General features: G+C 44.2%; 2 protein-coding genes across 11 annotated transcripts; one reads left to right on the top strand and one right to left on the bottom strand.

Moving 5' to 3' along the window:
• Nucleotides 1-323: 323 nt before the first annotated feature.
• Nucleotides 324-10,404, bottom strand: Mrpl30 (mitochondrial ribosomal protein L30). Of its 5 annotated transcripts, none has more exons than XM_052193053.1 (6): nucleotides 10,319-10,404; nucleotides 5,374-5,454; nucleotides 3,661-3,738; nucleotides 2,342-2,422; nucleotides 818-964; nucleotides 324-599 (listed from the first exon to the last, which is right to left on the bottom strand). In XM_052193053.1, the coding sequence occupies exons 3-6, from the start codon at nucleotides 3,721-3,723 to the stop codon at nucleotides 396-398; spliced, it is 495 nt and encodes a 164-aa protein (XP_052049013.1). In that variant the 5' UTR covers nucleotides 3,724-3,738; nucleotides 5,374-5,454; nucleotides 10,319-10,404; the 3' UTR covers nucleotides 324-395. The 5 variants fall into 5 exon arrangements, with proteins under 5 accessions (XP_052049013.1, XP_052049010.1, XP_052049011.1 ...); XM_052193050.1 differs by lacking the exon at nucleotides 10,319-10,404 and adding an exon at nucleotides 8,574-8,687; XM_052193051.1 differs by lacking the exon at nucleotides 10,319-10,404 and adding an exon at nucleotides 8,382-8,565.
• Mitd1 (microtubule interacting and trafficking domain containing 1) lies at nucleotides 8,735-22,863 on the top strand. Of its 6 annotated transcripts, XM_052193047.1 has the most exons (9): nucleotides 8,886-8,977; nucleotides 10,120-10,173; nucleotides 16,204-16,305; nucleotides 17,246-17,355; nucleotides 18,862-18,998; nucleotides 19,825-19,911; nucleotides 20,542-20,657; nucleotides 22,005-22,065; nucleotides 22,396-22,863. In XM_052193047.1, exons 3-9 carry the CDS (start codon nucleotides 16,283-16,285, stop codon nucleotides 22,489-22,491), a joined length of 630 nt encoding a protein of 209 aa, XP_052049007.1. In that variant the 5' UTR covers nucleotides 8,886-8,977; nucleotides 10,120-10,173; nucleotides 16,204-16,282; the 3' UTR covers nucleotides 22,492-22,863. The 6 variants fall into 6 exon arrangements, with proteins under 6 accessions (XP_052049005.1, XP_052049004.1, XP_052049006.1 ...); XM_052193046.1 differs by lacking the exon at nucleotides 10,120-10,173 and having other exon boundaries at nucleotides 8,880-8,977; XM_052193048.1 differs by lacking the exon at nucleotides 17,246-17,355.
• The last annotated feature ends 1,249 nt before the right edge of the window (nucleotides 22,864-24,112 follow it).

Raw genomic sequence — 24,112 nt, 5'->3', positions numbered from 1 at the left:
CCTACAGGAGGGCCTCAGGAGGACTCCTCAGAGCTTAGAACCAAGATAAACCTCCTTGCCCAATTAGCTACCCAAGCCTTGTGTACTTTATTAGAGCAACACAGGACCGACTACTGCATAGTCTCTCACAACTATAGAATTCAATGAGAACAGTTAAAGAAGACAACAGTCTCTACAAGGAGACAATGAATACCGACCGACAGCATTAGGGGCTGAATGGTAGATGTTCAAACAATTCCATTCTTGCCCACTCCTTAGTAACTCCTAGGGGACAGAGGGAAGAACTGAACCAAGTGATAACACCAGGACTCCATCAGCGGAGATGACTGGGTCAACACACTTTAATGAGAACAGTTTGCTCAGTAAGTGCATCTGCAAGCTGAAGCCATATGGCCTCAGGACTTGGCTTCCTGCTCCACAGGCTTCAGATGCCACTGCACGACCAACTCCCCAGTGCTCTTGAGGCACGTGCTGGACATGGTCTCTTCTGTGGGAAGTCCCTGTGGCAGCTTCAGGGGCTGGATGCGGATCAAGTGTTTAACCACTTTGAGCTTTGCATTCACGGACGGGATGTTCTTGTGAATCTGAGGGCTGTGAGCCTAGGAACAAGAGGAGCAGCATCGCAGGTCAGTTTAAAAGGCAGTGGGGCCATTTCCAGAAAAAAGCACATTGAAGGGCCATCCGCAGGATACTAACTTAATAGGTCACACTAAGTGACACATTTAAACGTAAGAGAGAACAGATGCACACAGTGTGGGGTTTAAAGTATGAGCCTGCAGCGGATGAGACTGAGGTGGCGAGCAGGATCGCCACATACCTTCTGTAGTCCGAGCATCTTGATCGTATCTTTTTCCCAGTATGGACGCCTCTTTGTACTTCTTATTCTTGTAACAATATGTAGTTTATGAGGGTTCTGGGGGTCCCCACCATACTTTTCATGATCTTCAGGTTTAGGCTGAAACACCTAGGAAGGGAGAATTATGACTGGTAACTCTCCCAATTTATAGTTTTATATTGCCTATGCCTTAAAAATGGACAAAAGTGCTGGGCGGTGGTGGCGCACGCCTGTAATCCCAGCACTCTGGGAGGCAGAGGCAGGCAGATTTCTGAGTTCGAGGTCAGCCTGGTCTATAGAGTGAGTTCCAGGACAGCCAGGGCTATATAGAGAAACCCTGTCTCAAAACGAAAAAAATTCCCAAAAACAAAAAACCAAAAAAACAAAAAAAAGATGCACAAAAGTGTACAAAAAGTTTATGATGATCCCACCTGTAATCTTTCTGTCATCTTCAATCTCAGCCTGAACAGCTCAGAGTCTGAGAATGACATACTTTAGCTTCAGGTTTTTAGAACAGGACCCTCAACCAGTGCAGTTACTATAAACAATCTCCCCAGAGCTGAAAAATGCAGCCAAGCTGAAATTGAGGTTGAGTGGTAAGTTCTGCCCTTTACATTCTATCACGTGAGGTGATACTGGAGCGATGGCTCAGCAGCTATGACAATCGCTGCCGTTGTGGAGGACCTGGGCTCAGTTCCCAGCCCCGCATGGTGCTCACGCCATCCACACTCTAGTTCCCAGGATCTACTGTCTTCTGACCTCCATGGCACCAGGCACTCACATGATACACACATACAGGCAGCCAAAGCACTTACACATATGAAATAGAAATTTAAGTATCTGAAAATAAAATAAGCAAAAATATAGCAGGGGAGGAAACCTGTACAAAAACATTCCTGTCCAACAAAATGCCCTCTCCAGCAGCTTGACAAAGCTAAATGGTGGCAGGAAGTAAAAATGGAGTCACACAGGTACAGCCTTGACTCACGACTCACCGTCTTCTCAGCACGACTGTGATTAAACCGATTAAACCACAGTGTGTAAAGGGAGAACCACAGGGAGAATACACAGGACAGGAAGTAATAGGAGCCCATTCCTAGAAAACCCGTCGGGGCCAGGAGCAGAGGTCAGCATCCTACAGTGCTTCCAAGTGTACACTATACCTATCTATGTGCACTTCCAAGTCTGCACTATATCTAATCTATATGTACGTGCAAGTTAAGAAAAACTCGCACTAGCAGGCTGGGAGCTGGCCCCAGCATAGAATGTTTGCTGCCGTGCCTGACGTCTGACGACTTGAGCTCCACTCCTCAGCAGTCCCACGGACAGTGGGAGAGGACTGACTACAGAACTGCCTTGTAGGCTTCCACACACAAACCAGGAGAAGTGCACACACAAGTGCGCACACAGATACAATGCAACACACAATGTAATAAACTTGCAAATAATTTATAAGTTTATAAAACTGGTATCTAAAAATATTTTTTAAAAAGAATCAGGCCTTACTTTATCTGGAATTCTTGATCTGGTAAATTTGTGACGAATCCATTCTGTACCAATGAGAGATTCTGCACCTTTCTTCACAGTCTGAAGCAGAAAACATTTGTTATTTAGAACTCTGTGTAGTGTGAGAGTCTGTATCTGCCAGCCTTTAGGGGACAAGTGTCTGATCTAGCATAGTCTACAATGGCTACTGTTAAACTTGGCTACCTCACTGAATGGACACATCTCATTAAAGCACTAATGAACAACAAAGCAAAACCACACGCATTAGACTTCCAGTCTGGGGTTGGTAACTTCCTTCAAGTCTGGGGCAGACCTACAGGGGAAGACACTGTCTCAAACCAGCACCACACAAGCACAGTGAGTGTCCCTATCCTAACAGCACCACCAGGCCCAGCTCTCACCACTTGGCTTTACTGCCCAATCCTCCATTGCTCCTGCAGTTGGACACAGGATTTACTGCAGTCTTTCTCTTCCAGCCTTCCCTGAACTACAGAGCTGACTCAACAACTAGAGGGTAAGTCTAGACAGGGCAAGAGAATGGAAACTTGGTCCTGCATAAACCAGAAATCCTAGGTTCTAATCCTGCTTCCTTTGCTTACAACACTAAGTGAGACACACACATCCTCCCCGAGGGTCTGTTTCTAAAGTACCAAAAAGGAGACCTTACTGAAGCCATGAGCCAGATGGAAGTAGCTGACATTTCCATCCCCACAGCCAGGAGGTGTTCTGTACTGAGACCCAGCGTATCTCTGGGTCTGTACGCAGTCTGGTCTCCCAATGTACTCTCTAAACACAAGGAGAAGATGCTAACACATTTCTTTTCTTCAGGAGATTGCTTATCTTCTACTCTTTCTACATTTATCTGACTGTGATTGAAAATGTATTCTTTTTATACTTGAAGGGTTTCCCCTAAAACTGTAACATTAAAACAGACCAAGGGCAATCAGCAGTGGCCTTTTTATTGGCTCCTAGAGGAAGAGGTACTTTGGGCTGGGAATCGTGAGGCAAAGAGCACATAGAGCAGAAGTGCACGAGGGCCAGGGCAGCTCAGCTACACCGAGCCCAGTGCTCACAGGCTCTGCGCTCTCTCACATCACACACGCAGCAGACCTAAGCCAACTAATTTACACCAGAAGGAGCTTTTAAAACGATTGCTTTTGTGTTTTGTAATAAAGAGAGGAAAAAAAACCCTCTTCGGCTGAGGATGTGGCTCCCTGGCACAGTGCTGGCCTAGCTCACATAAAGCTGAGCTCAGTCCCCAGCACTGCACACACTGGGCCCTTGGGAAGTGGAGGCAGGCACAGAACATTCAAGCTTACCTGTAGTCTGCCTGGAGGCCTCTGAAACACCGAGCGCAGAACCCCAGCCATAGGTGTGGTCATTCTTCTCTTCAGAGGCTGAGAAGTCGGAAACACATCGCTGGTCAGACTTCCCCCTTGTATCCCCCTTGAAAACCACGGGTAGTCATTATATATTAAACAATCCTATTTTCACCTAGTGAGCTTAGTGTCTGCGTTCATCCCACAAAACTTGGAAATGGGGTTTTCTATACTCAAAGCTTGTATAAAGAATAAAAGAGTATAAAACAAGTAAAAAGAATATTTGATCTTTTTTTTTTGTCAGAGAAATCACAGCACTGAAGAAATTCTACCTCTTAAAATCAGAACCAAGTGCCCTCTTATTTTACATATGAGAGAAATGACTTCCAGAAAGCAATCACTTTCCCAAGGAATCTAGCCATTAAGAGAAAATGTACAGATGGGTGTTGGTGACACATGACTCTGACCCTACACTTGGGAAGCCTAGGGCAGAAAGAGCTCCAGGCCATCTTGGCTTGCACATCAAGGCCTTAAACAAGCAAAATGGGGGCGCGGGGGTCAGGGGGAGGTACAAGTACTCCAACCCAGTTCTCCAAGCTAGCAGTCCACTGCATTTTCCCTACATCATTAACATTTTTCTGTGGCAAAAAAAGATGAGAGTGTGGGCTGAAAATAAGGTTGTTACTAATGCACTTTTGTGCAAGCATGAAGACTTGAGTTCAAATAGCTAGTACCTATGGAAAAGCTAGGTTTGGTGGCCTGTGTCTATAGCCCCAAAGCTAGAGAGGAGTATTATAGTGACAATTTTGGAATTTTGGTCTCTTTAAAAACACAAATATTATAAGAATGTGCTTTACTTGTAACCACAGGTGTAGGGATGTGGGGCTGCTTTGGACTGTCTGCAACAGCTGACCATGATTTGCCTCATGCTCTAGCAGAAGTGTGGTTTTGCCAGCTGCAGATAATGTCTGCAATTATGAGATGTTTGGAATTCTGGGAACTTTTCAGAGGGCATATAAATGCCAGAGCCCCAAAAGATGGGGTTTTGGTTGTGCTTTGTTTGCAGCCATGGCCGATGAAGAAACAAAAGGAAAGAAATTAGATTCAGGGTTTTCCCTAATTCCTCTCTCCCTTCTATCCTTGTTTCTCTCCTATCTAGAGTTGGGGAGAGGATAAAGGATGGAAAAAAGAAGAACCCACAAAGTAGAAAAGACCAGGTACAGAGCAGAGGTATGCAACTTCCTGGAGCATCCTGCCCAGCCAGCCTACCCAAATTAGAAAGCACTAGGTTGTGGGACCCATCTCAAAAGTAAGATACAGAATGCCTAAGGAAGACATCTCCGGCCTCCACAGACATATGAACACATATGCACGTACACTGCTATGCATAGTGTGTGAGAGTGATTGTAATAGCACTCTCTTCAACGGAGCCATTAGCTCCTTCAAGAGACAGCTGACAGTTTGCTGTGACCTGAAGAACCAGAAGTAGCTACTCAGAAATGCAAACCCAAGGGAGCCTATTAAAGGGACACAGTGATTTAAACAAATACACAACAAAGTATCAGTTTATAATTGGAACCAAAACAAGTATGGATCAGTCCGCACCTAAGATACATAAGTGCATGACCTGGAGCACTGCCCCCCAACCCCCAGGAGTGCTGTACAGAAAAACGGGGTCACTGTTGAGGAAAACAAACTGACATGTAACACTACCTCCACCAGGAGATCAGGGAAGTGTAGCAGCAATGATGATCAAAGTGGACAACATTCCAGTCAGGGCTATGTAGTGGGAACCTATCACAAAACAAAACATCACTAGTACCTACACCTGATACCAGGACATGGAATGAGACAATTTCTACCACAAAGCCATTTATTCCACTTGAGAGAAAACCACCCCTGATTGAAGGTCATTGTGTGAAAGTTAACTTTATGTCACCTTGTCATAAGCCCTGCTTGAGTTCCTGTCATGACTCCATCGTAATAATAGATTATGATGTGGAAGTGTAAGCCTTATAAATAAACCCTTTCCTCTCCAACTTGCTTTTTCTTTTCTTTTCTTTTGGTCATGGTGTTTCATCGTAACAATAGTAACCCTAACTAAGAGACTGTGGGGAAACACTTCATTAGTCCATTTTCAAATATCTCACTTCTCAAAACTGCCAAGGTCATCGCAACTAGACACCTGAAAAACTGGCCAAGAACCCAAGAGCTACAATCATTATGCACAGTATACACCACATTGGTGTCTGAGTTGGATCCTGGAATATAATAGGACAGACTGACACCACGCAAAGCTAAAGAACTCTGTCTTAAAAAGCAAATGAAGTTAATAATGTACCAATTTGGTTCAGCAGCTGCAATGAGCACCCTACACTAATGTTTGACGTTAAAGGGGGAACTGAGCAGGGAAGGTACAGGACCGTATACTAAACGTCACCATTTCTCTTGAAATCTAAAATTGGTTAAAGCTTGAGTTCATTCATTAAAAAAAAAAAAAAAAAAAATTACAGAAATCAGTATGGAGGTTCCTAAGAAAAATGGGCATGACACTTCCGGAGGTATATACCTCTCCTGGGCATATACCCAGAGGATTCCCCAGCATGCAATAAGAACACATGCTCCACTATGTTTGTAGCAGCCTTATTTATAATAGTCAGAAGCTGGAAAGAACCCAGATATCCCTCAATGGAAGAATGGATACAGAAAATGTGGTATATATACACAATGGAGTACTATTCAGCAATTAAAAACAATGAATTCATGAATTTTTTAGGCAAATGGATGGAACTGGAAAATATCATCCTAAGCGAGGTAACGCAATCACAAAAGAATACACATGGAATGCAATCATTGATAAGTGGATATTAATTAGCCCTGAAGCTTTGAATACTGAAGATACAATTAGCATATCAAATGATTCCCATGAAGAAGGAAGAAGAGGGCCCTAATCTTGGAAAGGCTTGATCCAGCATTGTAGGGGAGTACCAGGACAGAGAAAAGGGAGGGGGAAAGACAGGAGAATGGATGGAGAGAAGAGGACTTATGGGACATATGAGGGGGGGGGGGACTGGGAAAGGAGAAGGCTTCTAGAATGTAAACAAAGAATATAGAAAATAAATTTAAAAAATTTAAAAAATTAAAGAAAAACGGGGGAAAAAGATGTTAAAAAAATTAGAGCTGGAACTAGGAACATGTTTCAGACCTGACATGCATGACTTCCTGGGTTCAACACCCAGTTTCGTCTCCGGTGTCTCTCCATTTATCCAAGATGGAAATCAAAGTCGTTAACCCTCACATACCAAGCCACTGCATATCGCTGCCAACCTCCTCCACCCCATATTCCCCCACATCTCCTACTACTTTCCTGCTTCCTTACGGAGCAGCTGGCCTAAAACCGGCCGTGCTGAATGTCTTCTCCCCTACTACTGGCTGAAATGACCCTGATGTGGCTTTTTCAATTTTTGGTTCAAATGTTACCTTGCCAACAAGGTCTACCTGGATCCCACTGATTCAGTCCTGAATGAGGACTACCTCCACCAACAGCTTTAACGTTTCCACGCACACTATTACTAGCACTTCAGTGCCTTGCTTTACTTTGAATACTTGTGTTCTACTGTAATCTGCTAGATTACCATGCAGTGGCTGTCTCCACTCTAAATACAGGGCAGTGCCAGAATACAAGGACTTTATATTTTGTTTTGGATCTCTTCAAGTCATAGAAGTGTCTCTCAAGGCAGCTTGTGCACTCAAGGTTCTCTGCTGAAGTGTAACTTTCAGATATAAGCAGATGAGATCATCAAAACTGCTTTTTGTTTTGGTTTGTTTGGTGGGGGAAGGTAGGTACTGAGAATTGAACCTAGAGCCTTGCACACAGAATGTAAGTGCTCTGAGCTGCAACTCGTTTCAAAAATGTACATTTCAATAAAGTAGGCATTATTCTTATTAGGAGTGCAACTTTTGGGCCTTGAAGCAATTATACTGCCATCTACTGTGCAACAACTTTCCTCTGTACTGTTGCAAATACCAGAAAAATGGGGCTGGAGAGATGGCTCAGCAGTTAAGAGCACTGGCTGCTCTTGCAGAGGTCCCACATTTAATTCCCAGGGACCACCTGGAATCTTACAAATGTTTAACTCTAGTTCCAGGGCATCTGACAATCTTCTAGCCTCTGTGAACACTGCACGCACATGACGTAAATATGAGAGGCAAAACACTCCTATACATAAAAACAAACTGAAAAATACCATTTATCACATGAGACATATTTCTACTTCCTAATATGTTGATATATATGTATAGACAGAAAAACTTAAGGTTGCCAAAACCATTTTTCTTCTCCCTCACCCCAAACGTTTTGTTGGAGGGTTTTGTTTTGGTTTGCATTTTACAATGAGTATGCACGTAAACATCTCTTTACCCCCAAACTACAACACCAGCTTGTAAGTGGTTCTTATATTTCTCTTTCTAAAGAGAAGAGGTATATATCTACAACGAGAAGTGGACATTCCTGAAAATGTAGAACACAGAATTTCCCGTGCCATCAACCGAGTTCTCTAAAATCAACAAATGTCTCTCGCCCTCGAATTCCCAGGGCGTAAAGGTAGTAAGCAGCCTGCAAAAATCGCTGTCTTTAATAAAAAGCAATTACAACAACTCAGCATTCTAAGTCGCAATAACTTAAAATTAAGACTTTTAAAAAATAAATAAATTTCACTGACGCTCGGATGGCTCGAACCTAGATCTACACCAGTGAGACGAATAAAGTGACAACCCGGCTGCTTCCAGACGCTCAAGAAGCGGGTCTTCGGAACTCAGTCTTCAACTCGGAACAGAAAGGAACTCAGTCCGCAAGTGCAGACAGACTCCTTGTGGAAACACACAACGTCTCTAGCTCCCGCGGCCGCACTCACCAGCGACCACCGTGTCCACTCCGAATGTCCCCGTAGCCGGAAGGAGTGGAACAGAGGTAGGCGGACCCAGTGCAATACTCAAACCTCGCCGTTGCCATTACGATGACTACGGTTCTTTGGTTCCGGGAGAGGTTTTCCGGTCCCGGCGCCATAGAAGACTGCGCAGGCGCACCGGTGTCACGTGTGCGCTTCCTGGAAGCGCAATGAGCCAGCTCTTAGAATTTGCTGGCGGAGCCTCAGAGTTTTCTCAATGATGGCTAAGTCCTGCCTGGGACAAGATTCCGACAGCACCGCCGCGGTGGCGGTGCTAAAGCGGGCAGTGGAGCTGGATGCAGAGTCCCGGTACCAGCAGGCTCTGGTGTGTTACCAGGAGGGGATTGACATGCTCTTGCAGGTTCTGAAAGGTGAGCGAGTTTCGGTTTCCTCTCTGTCTGGGACTGAGCGAAACTTAGGAAAACGAAACTTAACTACCAGGAAATAGTCAAATTCAGGAGGCATATTCTGATATCCTGCAGAACAACGGAGGTGGGAGCCTTTGCAATAGACTGATGTCATCACGAAGGACCATAGGTCGCTATTCTGGAACTTAAGAAGCATAACCAAATATAAACTCGATAGGTCTTGCGTTTGAATGAATTTTATTCTTCGTTGTTGTCATTTTGTGATATGGTTTTTCTCCTATCTCTACTTCCTGCCGTCACCCCAACTCTGATCCACTGAGTTTCTCTAAGGTGGAAGTTTGTTTACAGGAACATGTGCTCTTATTCCTTCTGCCCTTTCTTCTGGGATGTACCTTGGGCCTTCGAAGAATGTTATAGATGCTTAATTTAGACTTTACATTCTACAGTCATTTATTCTGTGTGCGTCAGTCTCTGCAGTCACTACCCAATACTTCTCTGACCATGCGGACAACAGCACTGCTCTATGGGCCTAAACATAATGAGGTAGAGGGCAGTTTGACAGATACATCATGTTGATTTAATAAAACTATAGCAGTAGCATCCTCCCTAGGACCGCTGCAGTCCTGATTTTTAGTTAGGTACCAATACCAGATGTGATTCCCTCCTGTCAAGCAGACTTCACATCCAGTCAGAAAGCAGTTGGGTACCACATTTACCATGATTGCGCCAATGGGCTCATCTTGCCTAACTGGCTGGTTTTAACAGTGTGTGGCCGAGTGAGGCAATTGTCCCCCAGCAGCCTGTGTTGTATCTTCCAGCACTGTGGAACTATCCGACAAGGAGGAAGCTTTCAACCCAGTTCCAGCTTGTTCTCTCTCTGACCAAGGCATGTGGTGTCTTCAGCAATAGGGTCTTATGAATGAGTTTTTGTGGACATCCAAAAGCAGGGGCAACCCTGTATTGTTTTGGGGGACCTCACAGGTAACCCACTCCTAGCACTGGGATTTATTTATTTATTTCTAATTCAATTTAATTTTTTTTGGTAAGTATGTTTCTGGGAGCAGCTTTATCTATCCACAGAGAATACTTCCACTTAAAATTTATTCTTTTTTTTTTTTTTTTTTTTTTTTTTTTTTTTTTTATAGGCTTACTGTCCTAGTTAGGGTTGCTATTGCAATGACGAAACACCATGACCAAAAGTAAGCTGGGTGGGGGTTAGGGGATGGGGGAGGGGAGGTACTTGGCTCACACTTCCACATCATAGCCTGTATTAGTTTGGGTTCTCTAGAGTCACAGAACGTATGGGCAGTCTCTATATAGTTAGGGAATTTGTCAATGACTTACAGTCTATAGTCCAACTCCCCTACAATGGTCAGCAGCAGCTGTGGATGGAAGTCCAAGGATCTAGCAGTTTCTCAGTCCCACGAGGCAAGCAGGCAAGCAAGAGTGAGAGAGAATCTTCCTTCTTCCAAGGTCCTTATATATCTCCAGCAAAGGGTGTAGCCCAGATTAAAGGCTGTAGGTCTCCAACAGGGGGTGTGGCCCAGATTATTGGCATGTGGGTCTCCAACAGAGGGTGTGGCCCAGATTAAAGGCGTGTGCATCCATGCCTTTAATCCCAAATGATCTTGAACTCGGAGATCCCCTTGTCTTAGCCACTATGCTTCAAGATCTTCATGCCAAGATCCAGGTCCGAAACTTATATCTCTGAGCCTCCAAATTAGGATCATAGGTGAGCCTTCCAATTCTAGACTGTAGTTCATTCCAGATATAGTCAAGTTGTCAACCAGGAATAGCCACTACATAGCCCATCACTGAAGCAAGCCAGGACAGGAACTCAAGCAGGGAAGAAAGCTGGAGGCAGGAGCTGATGCAACAGCCGTGGAGGGCGCTGCTCACTGGCTTGCTCAGCCTGCTTTCTTATAGAACCCAGGACCACCTGCCTAAGGATGGCATCACACACAATGGATGGGCCCTTCTCTATCAATCAGTAATAATGAAAATGTCCTACAAACTTGTCAGAGGCCAAACCTATGGAGAACACCCCCCCACCCCCCAGGGTTTCTTTGTATAGTCCTAACTGCCCAAACTCTCTCTGTAGACCAGGGTAATCTCGAACTCAGAGATCTGTCTCCTAAGTGCTGAGATTAAAAGACATGTGCCGTAATCCCCAGCAAAGCATTTTCTTTAATTGAGGTTCCCTCCTCTCAGATGACTTTAGCTTGTGTCAAGTTGACATTAAACCATCCAACACACTTACCCAATATCAGTGTGGTCAGCGTTAGCTGGTTCTTTCCTCTGCAGGAATTGGCGGCTGGTTTTATGTCAACTTGACCCAAGCTAGAGTTATCTGAAAGTCGGAACCTTGACTGAGAAATGCCCCGGGTAAGATCTGTGATTAGTGATGAAATGCCACAATGTGTGTATCTGGAGGTGGGAGGACAATTCGGCAGAGTCATTTCTCGTTGCCATTTATGTCCCGGGAATGGAATTCAGGATTTCAGAGTTAATGGCAAGCACTTTAACCTCCTGTCTCAGGGTTTTATTGCTGTGAACAGACACCATGACCAAGGCAACTCTCATAAAGGACAACATTTAATTGGGGCTGGCTCACAGGTTCGGAGGTTCAGTCCATTATTATCAAGGTGGGAGCATGGCAGCATCCAGGCAGGCATGGTGCAGGAGGAGCTGAGAGTTCTACATCATCTGAAGGCTGCTTGTGGAAAACTGACTTGCAGGCAGCTAGGATGAGAGTATTAAAGCTGACACCCGCAGTGACATATCTACTCCAACAAGGCCACACCCCCAAATAGTGCCACTCTCTGGGCCAAGCATATACAATCACACCTACCATACTATCTTGCTGGCCCCTGTATGGTGCTTGTGTAACAGCTGTTTGTGGGGGATAAGTGGCAATATAGGGGAACTGCATCAATCCCTTGCAGGGGCCAGCCCCTCAGTGACCCCTCTCCACTCAGAGGCTCTGTGCTTCTTAATGTTGTCACACAGGACTCAGTCTCCTGTTCATGAACCTTTGAAGGAGGGGGTGCACTTAAACCGTATCCGAGAGATGTTTATTTGTTCAGAGGAAATTTAGAAAGGATGGAGTCACAACTGAATGAGAATGATTATTATCTAAAGCGTTGTGAGTGAGGAAGGAGTAGGAAGGAGGAAGAAAGGAAGGGGGGATCAAGAATGACTGACAGCATTCTGAGCTCCTCAGCTGAAGAGTGTAAGGAGGAGGAGATGCAGCTCTGGGGATATAGCTCAGTTGGCTGAATTTTTATATAGCCTGCACAGAGCCTTGGGTTTCACTCTCGGGACCATATAAAACTGGGCATGGGGCTGGAGAAATTGCTCAGTGGTTAAGAGCACTCATTGCTCTTCCAGAGGTCCTGAGTTCAATTCCCAGCAACCACATGGTGGCTCACAACCACCTGTAATGGGGTCCAATCCTCTCTTCTAGTGTGTCTGAAGGCAGCTACAATGTACTCACATATATAAAATAATTTTAAAAAAATGCATGGTGTTGGATGCTATAATCTCAGCACTTGGGACATCAGAGGTTCAAGGTCATCCTTGGTTACTTGTCTAATCTGAAACCACGATGGGCTACATGAGATCCTGTCTTAAGGGAGAGGAAAAAAAAAAAAAACAGAGAAAAGGGCAAAAAGGTAACTTTAGTAGCAAGCATGCAAGCATTGTATGCTGGCTGGTAAATTTTTTTTCTTGCACAGGTATGGGGTAAGAATCCTGAAACTTCCTTATGAGTACCCTACACTAAAGTGACGAAAATATTTCTAAGTAGTCAAGTAGGTTATAAGGAAGGAAAGGGGCAAGGCTGGAATGAACTTTACTGGGTCAAAGTTGTCAACATAACTCATGTCATAAAATGCACATGCAGCCAGATAGAAATACTTTATAAAGTGTGCATGTTAGCAGATATATGTGAGCATCTAGCTGGTTGACTGAGAGAACCTAGAAGCCATGGTAGGATTGTCTTCTGTAAAACTACTCTTCTATAAAAAGACATGGTTTTCATGATTGGTCGCACAAGGATAGACCAAGAAATACAAAGATGAGTTTAAAACATGTCACATCAAAAGTAAGGGAGTGCCAGGCCTTCTGGCACAGCCTGTGATCTCAGCACGGTGGAATTGAAAGAGGGAAGATCACAAGTTTGAGGCCAGCGCAGGCTAAGCAGTTCCATTTCAGTCTGGGATACACAGGCTTATCCTGTCTTGAAACAATAACGATCTCACAAAACAAACTATCTCACAAAGAGTGAGAATTCAAAAGGGATCAGGCCATGTTGAAAGAAGTACTGTAGTTCTGGATTGCACACCACAGGTTAAGGCCAGTACCCACACATCAGCAGATGCTACATGAGGGTTACAAGATACTCCTACAGAGGAATAAATACTGATGTCTTGAGAAATCTAAACTAACCCTTGTTATAATCAGTGACAAAACATACACGAGTGAATCCACCTAGAGGGGCATTTAGCTTTTCTGATATTTTTGTCCCAAATGCATAATTTCACTTTACTCATGAGGACAGCAGATAAATGAAAATAACAGACATTCTGCAGCTAAGGTTTGTAGAAGGGTTCACTGTATACCTTATCTGCTTGTTTTACCCTGCATATGTAGCACGGGATTAATTCAGAGGCCTGGAGATCTTGCTTCCTGGTTGTACTGGCTGGTTTTGTGTGTAAACTTGACACAGGCTGGAGTTATCACAGAGAAGGGAGCTTCAGTTGGGGAAGTGCCTCCATGAGATCCAGCTGTGAGGCATTTTCTCAGTTAGTGATCAAGTGAGGAGGGCCCCTTGTGGGTGGTACCACCTCTGGGCTGGTTTTCTTGGGCTCTATAAGAGAGTAGGCTGAACAAGCCAGGGGAAGCAAGCCAGTAAGAAACATCTCTCCATGGCCTCTGCATCAGTTCCTGCTTCTTGACCTGCTTGAGTTCCAGTCCTGACCTCCTTTGGTGATAAACAGCAATTTGGAACTGTAAGCTGAATAAACTCTTTCCTCCCCAACTTGCTTCTTGGTCATGATGTTTGTGCAGGAATAGAAAAGAAACCCTGACTAAGACAAATTGGTACCAGCATAGTGGGGTATTCCTGTGACAACTTGACCATGTTTTAGGAAGGACTTTGGAACTTTGGGCTAGAAGATCCATTCCATGTTAAAAGCTCTGTGGGATGTTGTGTAGGAGCTTGGAAGACAATGTTGAGAACAGTGCGGAAGATGGAGGCCTGGCTTGTGAAATTTCAGAGGGAAAATTTAAGACTCTTATCAGTGTTGTTGCTGTTTTGATTGTGAAGATTCTGTGGTTTTGGTTAGCTGGGGCTGAAAAATCAGCTGTGATTAACAATATACCAGAACCACTAAAGTGAACTGTTGTGTTACTTACTATTGTAGACTATTGATGCTGGTTAGCTGGAGCTAAGAAATTAGCAGTGATTAAGAAGAAACCAGCATCACTGAGGTGAAATCTTCTGGGAAGTGTTTTCTGAGAACACAGAGGCTGTGTTCCAGAGATAGCCAAGGTTGTACCTCGTGCTGTAGCAGGACTTGGTACTGTATAAGAGTCACCCAGATGGTACTGGTTTTGAAGGCATGAAGGGGTCATGAAGAGTAGCTGAGGCTCTTGGCACAGTGAGAGGCCACTGAAGGCCATTAGTGAAGGTGCAGCCTCAGTTGCAATTGATGATGGCCCAGGACTTGAAGGGGTCATGCATAGGAGTAGAGGCTTGTCACCATGAAAAGAGCCTATGAGAGGCTATTGGTGAAGCCTAATTACAGTGGAGGATAGCAGTGTTTTGGAGATGCCAATACCATGAGATGACCACCAAGAACAGCAGTGGAAGTGGAGTACAGGCAGCTGGAGCCTAGAAGACAAGCTGAGCAGAGCTGGAGAAGTGACCCAAGCCTTTGGAGGAGCCGGGAACATCGTGAGTTGGATCCCATTAAACCATTGGATCTTGAGTTTTGCTTTTGGCTGTGTCTGTGCCCTGATATGCTTCCCTCTTGAAGGAAGAAGGTATTTTAGTGGAGCCCACAGTTAAGAGACTTTGAATTTTTAAAAGACTTTGAATTTTAAAAGATATTGGACATTTTAAAGGGATTGAATTTTTAATATGTAAAGACTGTGGGACTTTTTAAGTTATTTAGATCTTGGGGATGAATAAGAAAGTAAAGGTTGAGGCTTAATAGCAATGTGTTTGTGTGTCAGGTTGTCAAGGGGTCAATTGTACTGGCTGATTTTGTGTGTCAAGTTGACACAGGCTGGAGTTATCACAGAGAAAGGAGCTTCAGTTGGGGAAGTGCCTCCATGAGATCCAGCTGTGGGGCATTTTCTCAATTAGTGATCAAGTGGGGAGGGCCCATTGTGGGTGGTACCACCTCTGGGCTGGTATTCTTGGTTCTATAAGAGAGCAGGCTTAACAAGCCAGGGGAAGCAAGCCAGGAAGAAACATCTCTCCATGGCCTCTGCATCAGCTCCTGATTCCTGACCTGCTTGAGTTCCAGTCCTGACCTCCTTTGGTGATAATCAGCAATTTGGAACTGTAAGCTGAATAAACCCTTTCCTCCCCAACTTGCTTCTTGGTCATGATGTTTGTACAGGAATAGAAACCCTGACTAAGACAGTGATAACTCATGTTATCCATTTATCATGTTACCATGAGTATCCATTAGGCTCTGGGTTCAATCCCTGATACACACACACATACACACACACCACCACTACCACCACCACACAAATCACGAGATGTTTAAAAATGAAATTAAAAACCAATTAGGAAACTATGAATAATGTCAAAGAAAGAAGGGAACCAGATGTGGTAGGGGGTTGGGGCAAGGTAAGCTTTATTGATAATATATTATAAAAAACAACTTGCTGTTTTGTGTGGGTTGGATTTTTTTTTGGTGGCTGGGAAAATGAATGATCATTAACTATAATGCAGAGGCCTAGAAGAAAAGCTGGTTATTGGTAAAATGGTGGTTTAACTGTTTAGACTCCACACGTGTGGATAATCAGGAAGGGGTGAGCAGTGTTGAAGCCGTGCCCCCAACCTGAGCTGTTTCATGTCCTCCAGTACACTGAATCTGAGTGCATTGTAAAGGGTAGGGGATTTGTGGAAAACCTGACATATTGTTGAACTAATAGAAAAGCTGTTCTGAAACTTGAGAAAAATCCCTGTTCTTTTTTCCAATTCATAGGCACCAAAGAGTCCAGTAAAAGGTGTGTTCTCAGAACGAAAATCTCCGGCTACATGGATAGAGCAGAAACCATAAAGAAATGCTTAGATCAAGAAAAAGAAGGTAGAAGGCTGTTTTGCAACATGACTTGGGTTGGGGCTTAGAGTTGGGGGTGGGGCTTAGAGTTTTGGGTGCCGCTTGAGGCCCTGGGTTCAAAGATCCTGCCTGTTGGAGCTCGATGTGGTCTGGGCAACTTTACTTCAGCTGTGGATTTCTTCTGTGCTTCCTTTTCCTTTTCCCTCATATGGAAGTTGTTTTAACACTGTCTGGTTTTCATTTTGGGACTTGGGGATTCAGTCATCCTTTGAATATCTGAGGAAAACTTGGCCATTTTAAAGGTATTTATAGATCCCTGTGAACTGCATGTGTGGACCTCAGTTTAAGAATATTGCAGAAGAGTTTGGAATGTAGATCCTGGATCTATATTTCTTTTTGTGAAAAATGAAAGTTGGTAGAATAGCTAAGGAAACTCCAGTGGCTTCTTCTGAATCAAAGCATTTCGAGAGAGAGAGATGGCTCAGTGGTTAAGAGCACTGACTGCTCTTCTGAAGGTCCTGAGTTCAATTCCCAGCAACCACATGGTGGCTTACAACCATCCATAATGAGATCTGATGCCCTCTTCTGGTGTGTCTGAGGACAGCTACAGTGTACTTAGAAATAATAATAAATAAATCTTTTTAAAAGATTAAAAAAAAAAGAGTTCTATATTCTGACTAGTTAGAGATGAGGTAGGTATTCCTCTGGACCTATTATGAGTTCACAGCTCTTGAGCGGCAGTGTGAGTGGGCGTGGCCACCTTCTGACGTTGCACTTAGCTTTTGCTCATTCAGAGATACTCTGATCGTTGCTGAGCAAAGCTCACTTGGTGCTGGCAGACACACAAACACACATGAGACTCTGCTGTCCTGGGCTGGTTTTTTCTTTATTTCATTTTACACAGTCTCCTAAGAACTTCAGTCCGCATAGTGTGAGCCACTAAAAGTCTGCTTAAAACACTTTGTAGCACGCTCCGAATGTGCAATGTTGGATCCAATCCCCAGCACCAAAAGCAAGCAGTCAAACAAGCAAGGAAGCAAAAAGCCTTAACACCAAACCAACCAAACAAACAGATAAGTAAGTAAATGAATAAAAGTCCAAGCAGGCTGTGGTGGTATATACCTGTGATCCCAGCACTTGGGAGGTGGGGGGAAAAGATTAGAAATTCAAGGTCACCCTTGGCTACATAAGGATTTTGTGGCCAGCCTGGGCTACATTTGACCCTGTCTTCAAAACAAAGTCTTAAAGAAACACTCTTACAGTGCTAGGATTGCTTCTAATCTCCATGGTGCTGTTTATGTTTAAGGCTCACCTTAGCCCTGAGAGTGTGAGATATGGAGTGGCCAGCCTGGAAGGAAAGCAGATATGACTGACTATGTCCTGTTCTGCCCACTGTGACAGGGTCTAAGCCACACCTTGGTACAGTCAGTCCTTGTATTAGGGTTTCCATTGCTGTGAACAGACACCATGACCAAGGCACCTCTATAAAGAACAGTATTTAATTGGGGCTGGCTTACAGGTTCAGAGGTTCAGTCCATTATCATCAGGGTAGGAGCATGGCAGCATCCAGGCAGGCATGGTGCAGGAGGGCCTGAGAGTTCTACATCTTGTTCCAAAGGGAAGGAGGAAAACGCTGGCATCCTCAGGCAGCTAGGAGGAAGGTCCCAAAGTCTACCACCACCACAGTGACACACTTCCTCCAACAAGGCCACACCCCCTAATAGTGCCACTCCCTGGACCAATTGAATTCAAACCACAGTCTTTTTTTTTTTCTTTTTTTTTTTTGGTTTGGATTTTCAAAACATGGTTTCTCTGTGCAGCTTGGGCTAGCCTAGAACTCACTCTGTAGACCAGGCTAACTCAGAGATTTACTTGTCTCTGCCTCCTGAGGTGTACCCCACCACTGCCTGGCTCAGTCATCCCTCTCTTGAAAGTATTTTTCAAGTAACCTCTTGTGGGCCGGAGAGATGGTGCAGCAGGGCACTGACTGCTCTTGCAGAAGAATCCCATGTTCAGTTACCGGCACCCACATAGCAGCTCACAACCACTTTTAACTCTGATTCTGGGGAATCTAAGGCTGTGTTCTGACTTCTGTGGGTACTGCATGTATGTGCTGCAAATGCATACATGAAGGCAGGACATTTATATGCATAAGATAATTTTTTTAATTTCAAGAGAAACATTTTAAAGAAAAAAATTTTAATTTAAAAATGGATGGACCCCCTTGTCTTAGCTTCTGTGAAGTCAGGAATCTCCTTTGGGATAGTATTTTGTCTTCTTTGCCTATGTTTATGAAACATTTTGCAACGTGTAACCTAGAGTAGGCATGTGATAGCTTCTGAATAAATAAGTGTAAAAGATTGTAACTGATCCTGATTACTCCCTGTGTGCAACATAACTGGGTATAAAGAAAGTTCTCCCAGGCTCTGGTGAGGTGGTCCAGTGGGTAGAGCCACCTGCCAACAAATGTAAAGACCCAAGTTCAATCCCTAGGGACCCACTTGCTTTCCCCTGTATGAAAGATTAAACATGTAACTTTTTAAAGTGGTCACTGGTCACATTACTATAGCTTGTGTTTTGCAGATGGAAAATATCACAAGCAAATTAAAATAGAAGAGAATGCAACTGGTTTCAGTTACGAGTCACTCTTCAGAGAATACCTGCATGAGACAGTTACAGAAGTTTGGGTAGAAGACCCTTATATTAGACAACCTCATCAGGTATGTAGTTTACTAATATATAATGAAATGTATCTTTAAATATACAGTCAACTGCTTGTGTTTATGGGTTTTTTATCCATGGATTCAGTGGAGGATCAGAAATACAGGTAAAAATCCCATCTGTACTGAACACATACAAACATGACAAGACAATGGTAACGCCTGGTGTTTACATTGTGTTAGGCACCATACATAGTCTAGGGGCCATTTAAAGGGCCCAGGAGGAGGTGTGTGGGTTCTGGGCTGATACTACCTCACTTAAAATAAGGGACGGTGCCATCTGTGGATATCTTACTATCTGGCTGGGTGAGGTTATCCTAGAATCAGTTCTTTTAAATAGTTTTATTAGACATTGGTGTTTCCTTCAGGATACAGGGCTTATAAAGTACAGTGTTTTATTTTGCTCTGTGTGCACAATGCCCAGTAATTTACCATAGCAGCTTAAACTTAAAACTTCCATGTAGCTTGCTATATTTGGGTCCTTTGTGTTTTTCCCTGTTGGAACAGTGTTCCACCTTTACTCGAGTCGATTTGATCCACCTTCAGCACTGGGCCCTGAAAAGGCACCACCAGGCAGAGGCACTGCAGCACCAGGTGGAGGAGCTCCCCCACCAGGGAGGCCCCAAGGCGGTCCTCCAGGCTTGCCACCAGCTCTGGTGCAGCTCGGTACTGATGATGGGACTGCAGGCTTTCTCCAGTTCTTCCTGCTGGTGTTCAGATTCTCCCTTCTCAGCAGTCTGGTTCTGATGCAGCCAGCTGATGATTGTAGAATCAGTTCCTGCCGGGAAACGGTGGAGCCAGTTCTAATCCATCCTATGCTTTCCAGCTCTATAACTTCCTTCGGTTCTGTGAGATGCTGATTAAGAAGCCGTGTAAAGTAAGAACCATTCACCTTCTCACCTCTAGGAATGAAGTAGGTATCTGAAATGCCTCATCCTTTCCTAACTTACTGTGTCAGTCACATGTGACCTTGTCCAAGCATAGACTGTGTTAAGAAAAAGGCTATTGATTTGAGAATGTTGACCTTGTAGTCGGCCATTTTGCTGAACTCTGTGAATTTGAGTTTGTCAGCGTGGTCTCAGTGGCCCTGCAGTCTGCTCCAGTGACTGTTCTGCTCTTTACTCCATGCGCCTGGGGTTAGACTGATGCTGTGCCTTTCTTGATTTTGACTTGAGTAGAAGTGCATCTGAAGAATTATACTTTCCAGGGTCAGTCTAAGCAGTAGGCTATCCCACACACAACTTAGCATCGTTACTAAGATACATTTGAGAGGCTGAGCGGGGTGGTGCCGCATGCCTGTGCTCCTGGCCACAGGGAGGCAGAGAAAGGAGGGAGTTGTGTGATAGTCTCAATTGTTTAATTGTATAAAAAACAATATAAAAAGAGAAGAATGACCCATCCGTCAGTGGCTTCTTCCAGACAGCAATATAGAAATTGACATAAATCTTACCCCTTTAATCTCTCTGTAGTATTTATTCTATAATTCATGGATAGTTTGACTTAATAATAGAGGCAGTAAGTTATGTTTTCATGCTATCAATAGGATTCTGGGAACACACAGCAAAGTAGCGGCCTGGAGGAAATAAAGCAGTCCCTCAGGAGTCACAGAGTGGTGCTGGAGATAAGCTACTCTTCATCTATACATGACCGAGAAATTAGGTTCGTGTGTAATGTTTTACTTCTTTCATAGCTGAGATATATACTTTAAAAATTCTAATGTAATATAATTATATACACGTATTTAAATATCCAAATCAAGCTCAAATTTAGTAACTGTACATTGGACAAAAAAAATCTTGGCTTACCTCTTAGAGTGAGTTAATTCTTAGTCAAGTGATATTTACAGGTTCTCTGTCATGTGGGAAGGAGTTCTGAGTTCTGTGCAGACCATAGCCACTGTTACAATAGGAGATATTTCTTTTCCTACTGAAATCACTGTTTACCCAGTGTGGCTTTGGTGCTATGTTCTAGGAGTGGGCTGTCGATCGGGAAATGTATACACGGCTTCTCAGTGATCCTTCTTCCCTTTAGCGTAGTAGATTTCATATGATACTGCAAAGAGATCCTGACTAATAAAAAGTAAATCAGAAGCTAAATATGTAAAGTGGATGGCATTGCTGCTGTTGTTGAAGCAGAGGTCAGCATCTGGGCTGCCCTTGGATCCCAATCTCCATCTCTGTTCTGCATGGTGGCACTGTGGTACTCAGGGATCTCTAGAGGGACTGTGTGTGTGTGTGTGTGTGTGTGTGTGTGTGTGTGTGTGTGTAAGAGGGCTGTGGTGGAATGGCTTACAGGCTGTGGTTCAGCTAGTCCAACAATGGCTGTTCACCAACCGAACTCAGGAACCTAGAGTTAGTTGTTCAGCCCATGAGACTGGAAGTCTCAGCTGGTCTTCAGTATAGACTGGAATCCTGAAGAAGTATGCTGTAATGCTAGTGACGGAGTGAACTTGCTAGCAAGGTGAGAGCAAGCAGGCAAATAAAGCAGGCTTCCTTCTTCCATGACCTTTATATAGGCTGCCAGCAGAAGGTGTGGCCCAGATTAAAGGTGAATATTCCCACCTCAAAAGACTATCATTAGAAGTGGGTCTCTGCACATCAAATAGCTTAATTAAAGAAAAATCCCTTATAAGTGTGCACAGCCATTTAAGCTTTAGTTAGTTCCAGAAGTTGAAAACCAGAATAGCCCTCATAGGCACCTTTGAAAGGTCACCACACTCTTCCTGAAAGAACTTTGCAAATTTGTTAGCAGAGAAGAGCTTGGGCAAGCTGAAATCCAATAGGGACTTTCCCTTTACTGTCAAATTCTTTCTCTAACCAGGTTAACGGGTGGGGTTCAGTGCTCCTTTTGTTCTTCCTAACACAGCTCTGGACTAACCCCAGTTTGATTCCACTCTTGCTTTTCTTCCTTTAGGGGAAGATCTTATTGATTCTTAAACCAACTCTGACTTTAAAAACTGTCAGGGTCAAATGGCTTGAATATAATACTGTACACTAATTTCAACAGGTTCAACAATGGATGGATGATTAAAATCGGAAGAGGCCTTGATTATTTCAAGAAACCACAGGTAGGCTATGACTTTGTGATTCCATGTGAGCACTGGTTCCAGTATGGCATCATGACTGTGTGTGAGCACTGTTTCTGGATTGGCGTTATGACTGTGTCTGAGCACTGTTTCTGGATTGGAGTTAAGGCTGTGTGTGAACACTGGTTCCGGTATGGTGTTATGACTGTGTGTGAGCACTGGTTCTGGTATGGCGTTATGGCTGTGTGTGAGCACTGTTTTCTTACTTGTTCTGATGGACTCCTGGGCTCTGAGGCTGGCGCACTAGATGGAGCACCGTGCTTGGCTTCCATGTGAGTCGTTTTAACAGTACTCTTCTTCTTTTCTTTATAGGGTCGTTTTTCTCTTGGATGTTGTGATTTAGACCTGAGACCGTGTCATGAAACAACGGTGGACATTTTTCACAACAAGCACACGAAAAAGATATGATGCGTAATGACCTAAGTATACCTTTCTGCCATAGGCGACCTCAGCCTATTTGCTGTTGCTAGAACTGAACACCACACACTGGAGAATGTGTAAAGGATAAAGGTTTGGGCTTTGGTATCTGGGGAGGATCTTCCTTCTGCATCCCACATGGCGTAATGCAAAGAGACGGAACAGACTTGTGAGGCAGAGCCTGACACCTCAGAGGCTCTCCCTCTCAACACGGCTATACTAGGGACCAAGATTCTAACTCATGAACTCCTGGGGGCACATTCAAACCATAGCAAGCAAACATTGGGTTTGTTTCTTGTTTTTATTCCGAACATATTTTTATAATGTATGAATTTAACAATAAATGTTTACATTTCTACCTAATTTCTGGACCCACTCATCTGTAAATATGCTGTTCAGCAGATTCTCGGTGTTTCCTTTTAAGTCATGGAATTAACGGAAAGATTTTACCAGCTTCTGTTTGGTTGTTGGAGCCAAGCTCAGCACAGCTGTTCCGAGGAAAACCGGATGCTAGTCTTGCTGCTGGGCATTTAGTGCTCCTAAGTGAAAATTACAGATTACAGTGCTTGTAAGAGATGTGTGGGATGAGGGCCTAATCATGAGGGAAAAACTGTCTGTGCGTCTGAAGTTGCAGCTTGGAGTACAGCACATATCTGTTGTGGGCCAGATCCTAGCTTCCATGTCTGGCACCACAGATAAGCACAGTGGTTTCAGTTAAAATGGTTGTCAGCCAGGTTTGATGGAGCACGGTTCTAATCCAGCACCCGGGAGGTAGAGACTGGTGGGTCCTGAGTTCAGAATCATTCTAGACTATCTATCATGAGCTTGAAGCCGGTCTGGACCACATGGAACCCTGCCTCCAACACAACCATACACGATAGCCTTTGGGAGATGTTCTTTGACTCTCAGATGTCCAGCGTCACAGAGCTCCACAAAGCCAGCTTAGCCTGTTTAGTTGTGTGCATGTGACTGTCCTGGCAGGACCGAGAGAGATGGATAGACAGCTTGTTCTCCTGGGGCTATCAGATGCCTGCTACAATGGTGGCTCCAGTACATTGGCATCTCCCCAGGAATCTCGTGCTGGAAGAAGACTTGAGGCATGGTACCAGCCAGAGAAGAAACTAGTCACCCAGGAAGAAATACCTTTCACACAGTTCTGACAACTGAGTCAACCCACACACTCGCACAGCTGCCTCAACCCAGGAGCCTGAAACCCAGTCAGTAAGTAGCCAGTGTCATACATTCCCAGCAAGCTGCTGCCCTGGTTTTTATTTTCCATTAATAAAAGTTCTTGGAGGAGTTGGCTTTGCACTTCCTCACTGTTCATGCACTTCAGTGAGGTCATTACGGTTGGGAGTAACCTTTGTACCACCTCACCCCATGGGCACCTTTGTTTTCCAGACTGGGTTTTCACTCTGTAGCAAAGGCTGGTCTCTGGATGGCAGTTTTCCTGCTTCAGCCCTTGAATGCCGAGACTCAGATGTGTGCTATCATATCCAGATCCTAATGGGCACTCTCGAAAATTATGCTTATCTATAGGAGCTGTGCAGTGGTGGCGCACACCTGTAATCCCAGCACTTGGGAAGCAGATGCTGGCAGATTTCTGAGTTCG

Source organism: Apodemus sylvaticus, chromosome 9 (genome assembly GCF_947179515.1).
Source record: "Apodemus sylvaticus chromosome 9, mApoSyl1.1, whole genome shotgun sequence".
In the NCBI taxonomy this organism is placed as follows: domain Eukaryota; kingdom Metazoa; phylum Chordata; class Mammalia; order Rodentia; family Muridae; genus Apodemus; species Apodemus sylvaticus.
This window is presented reverse-complemented; position numbering and strand designations above follow the sequence as displayed.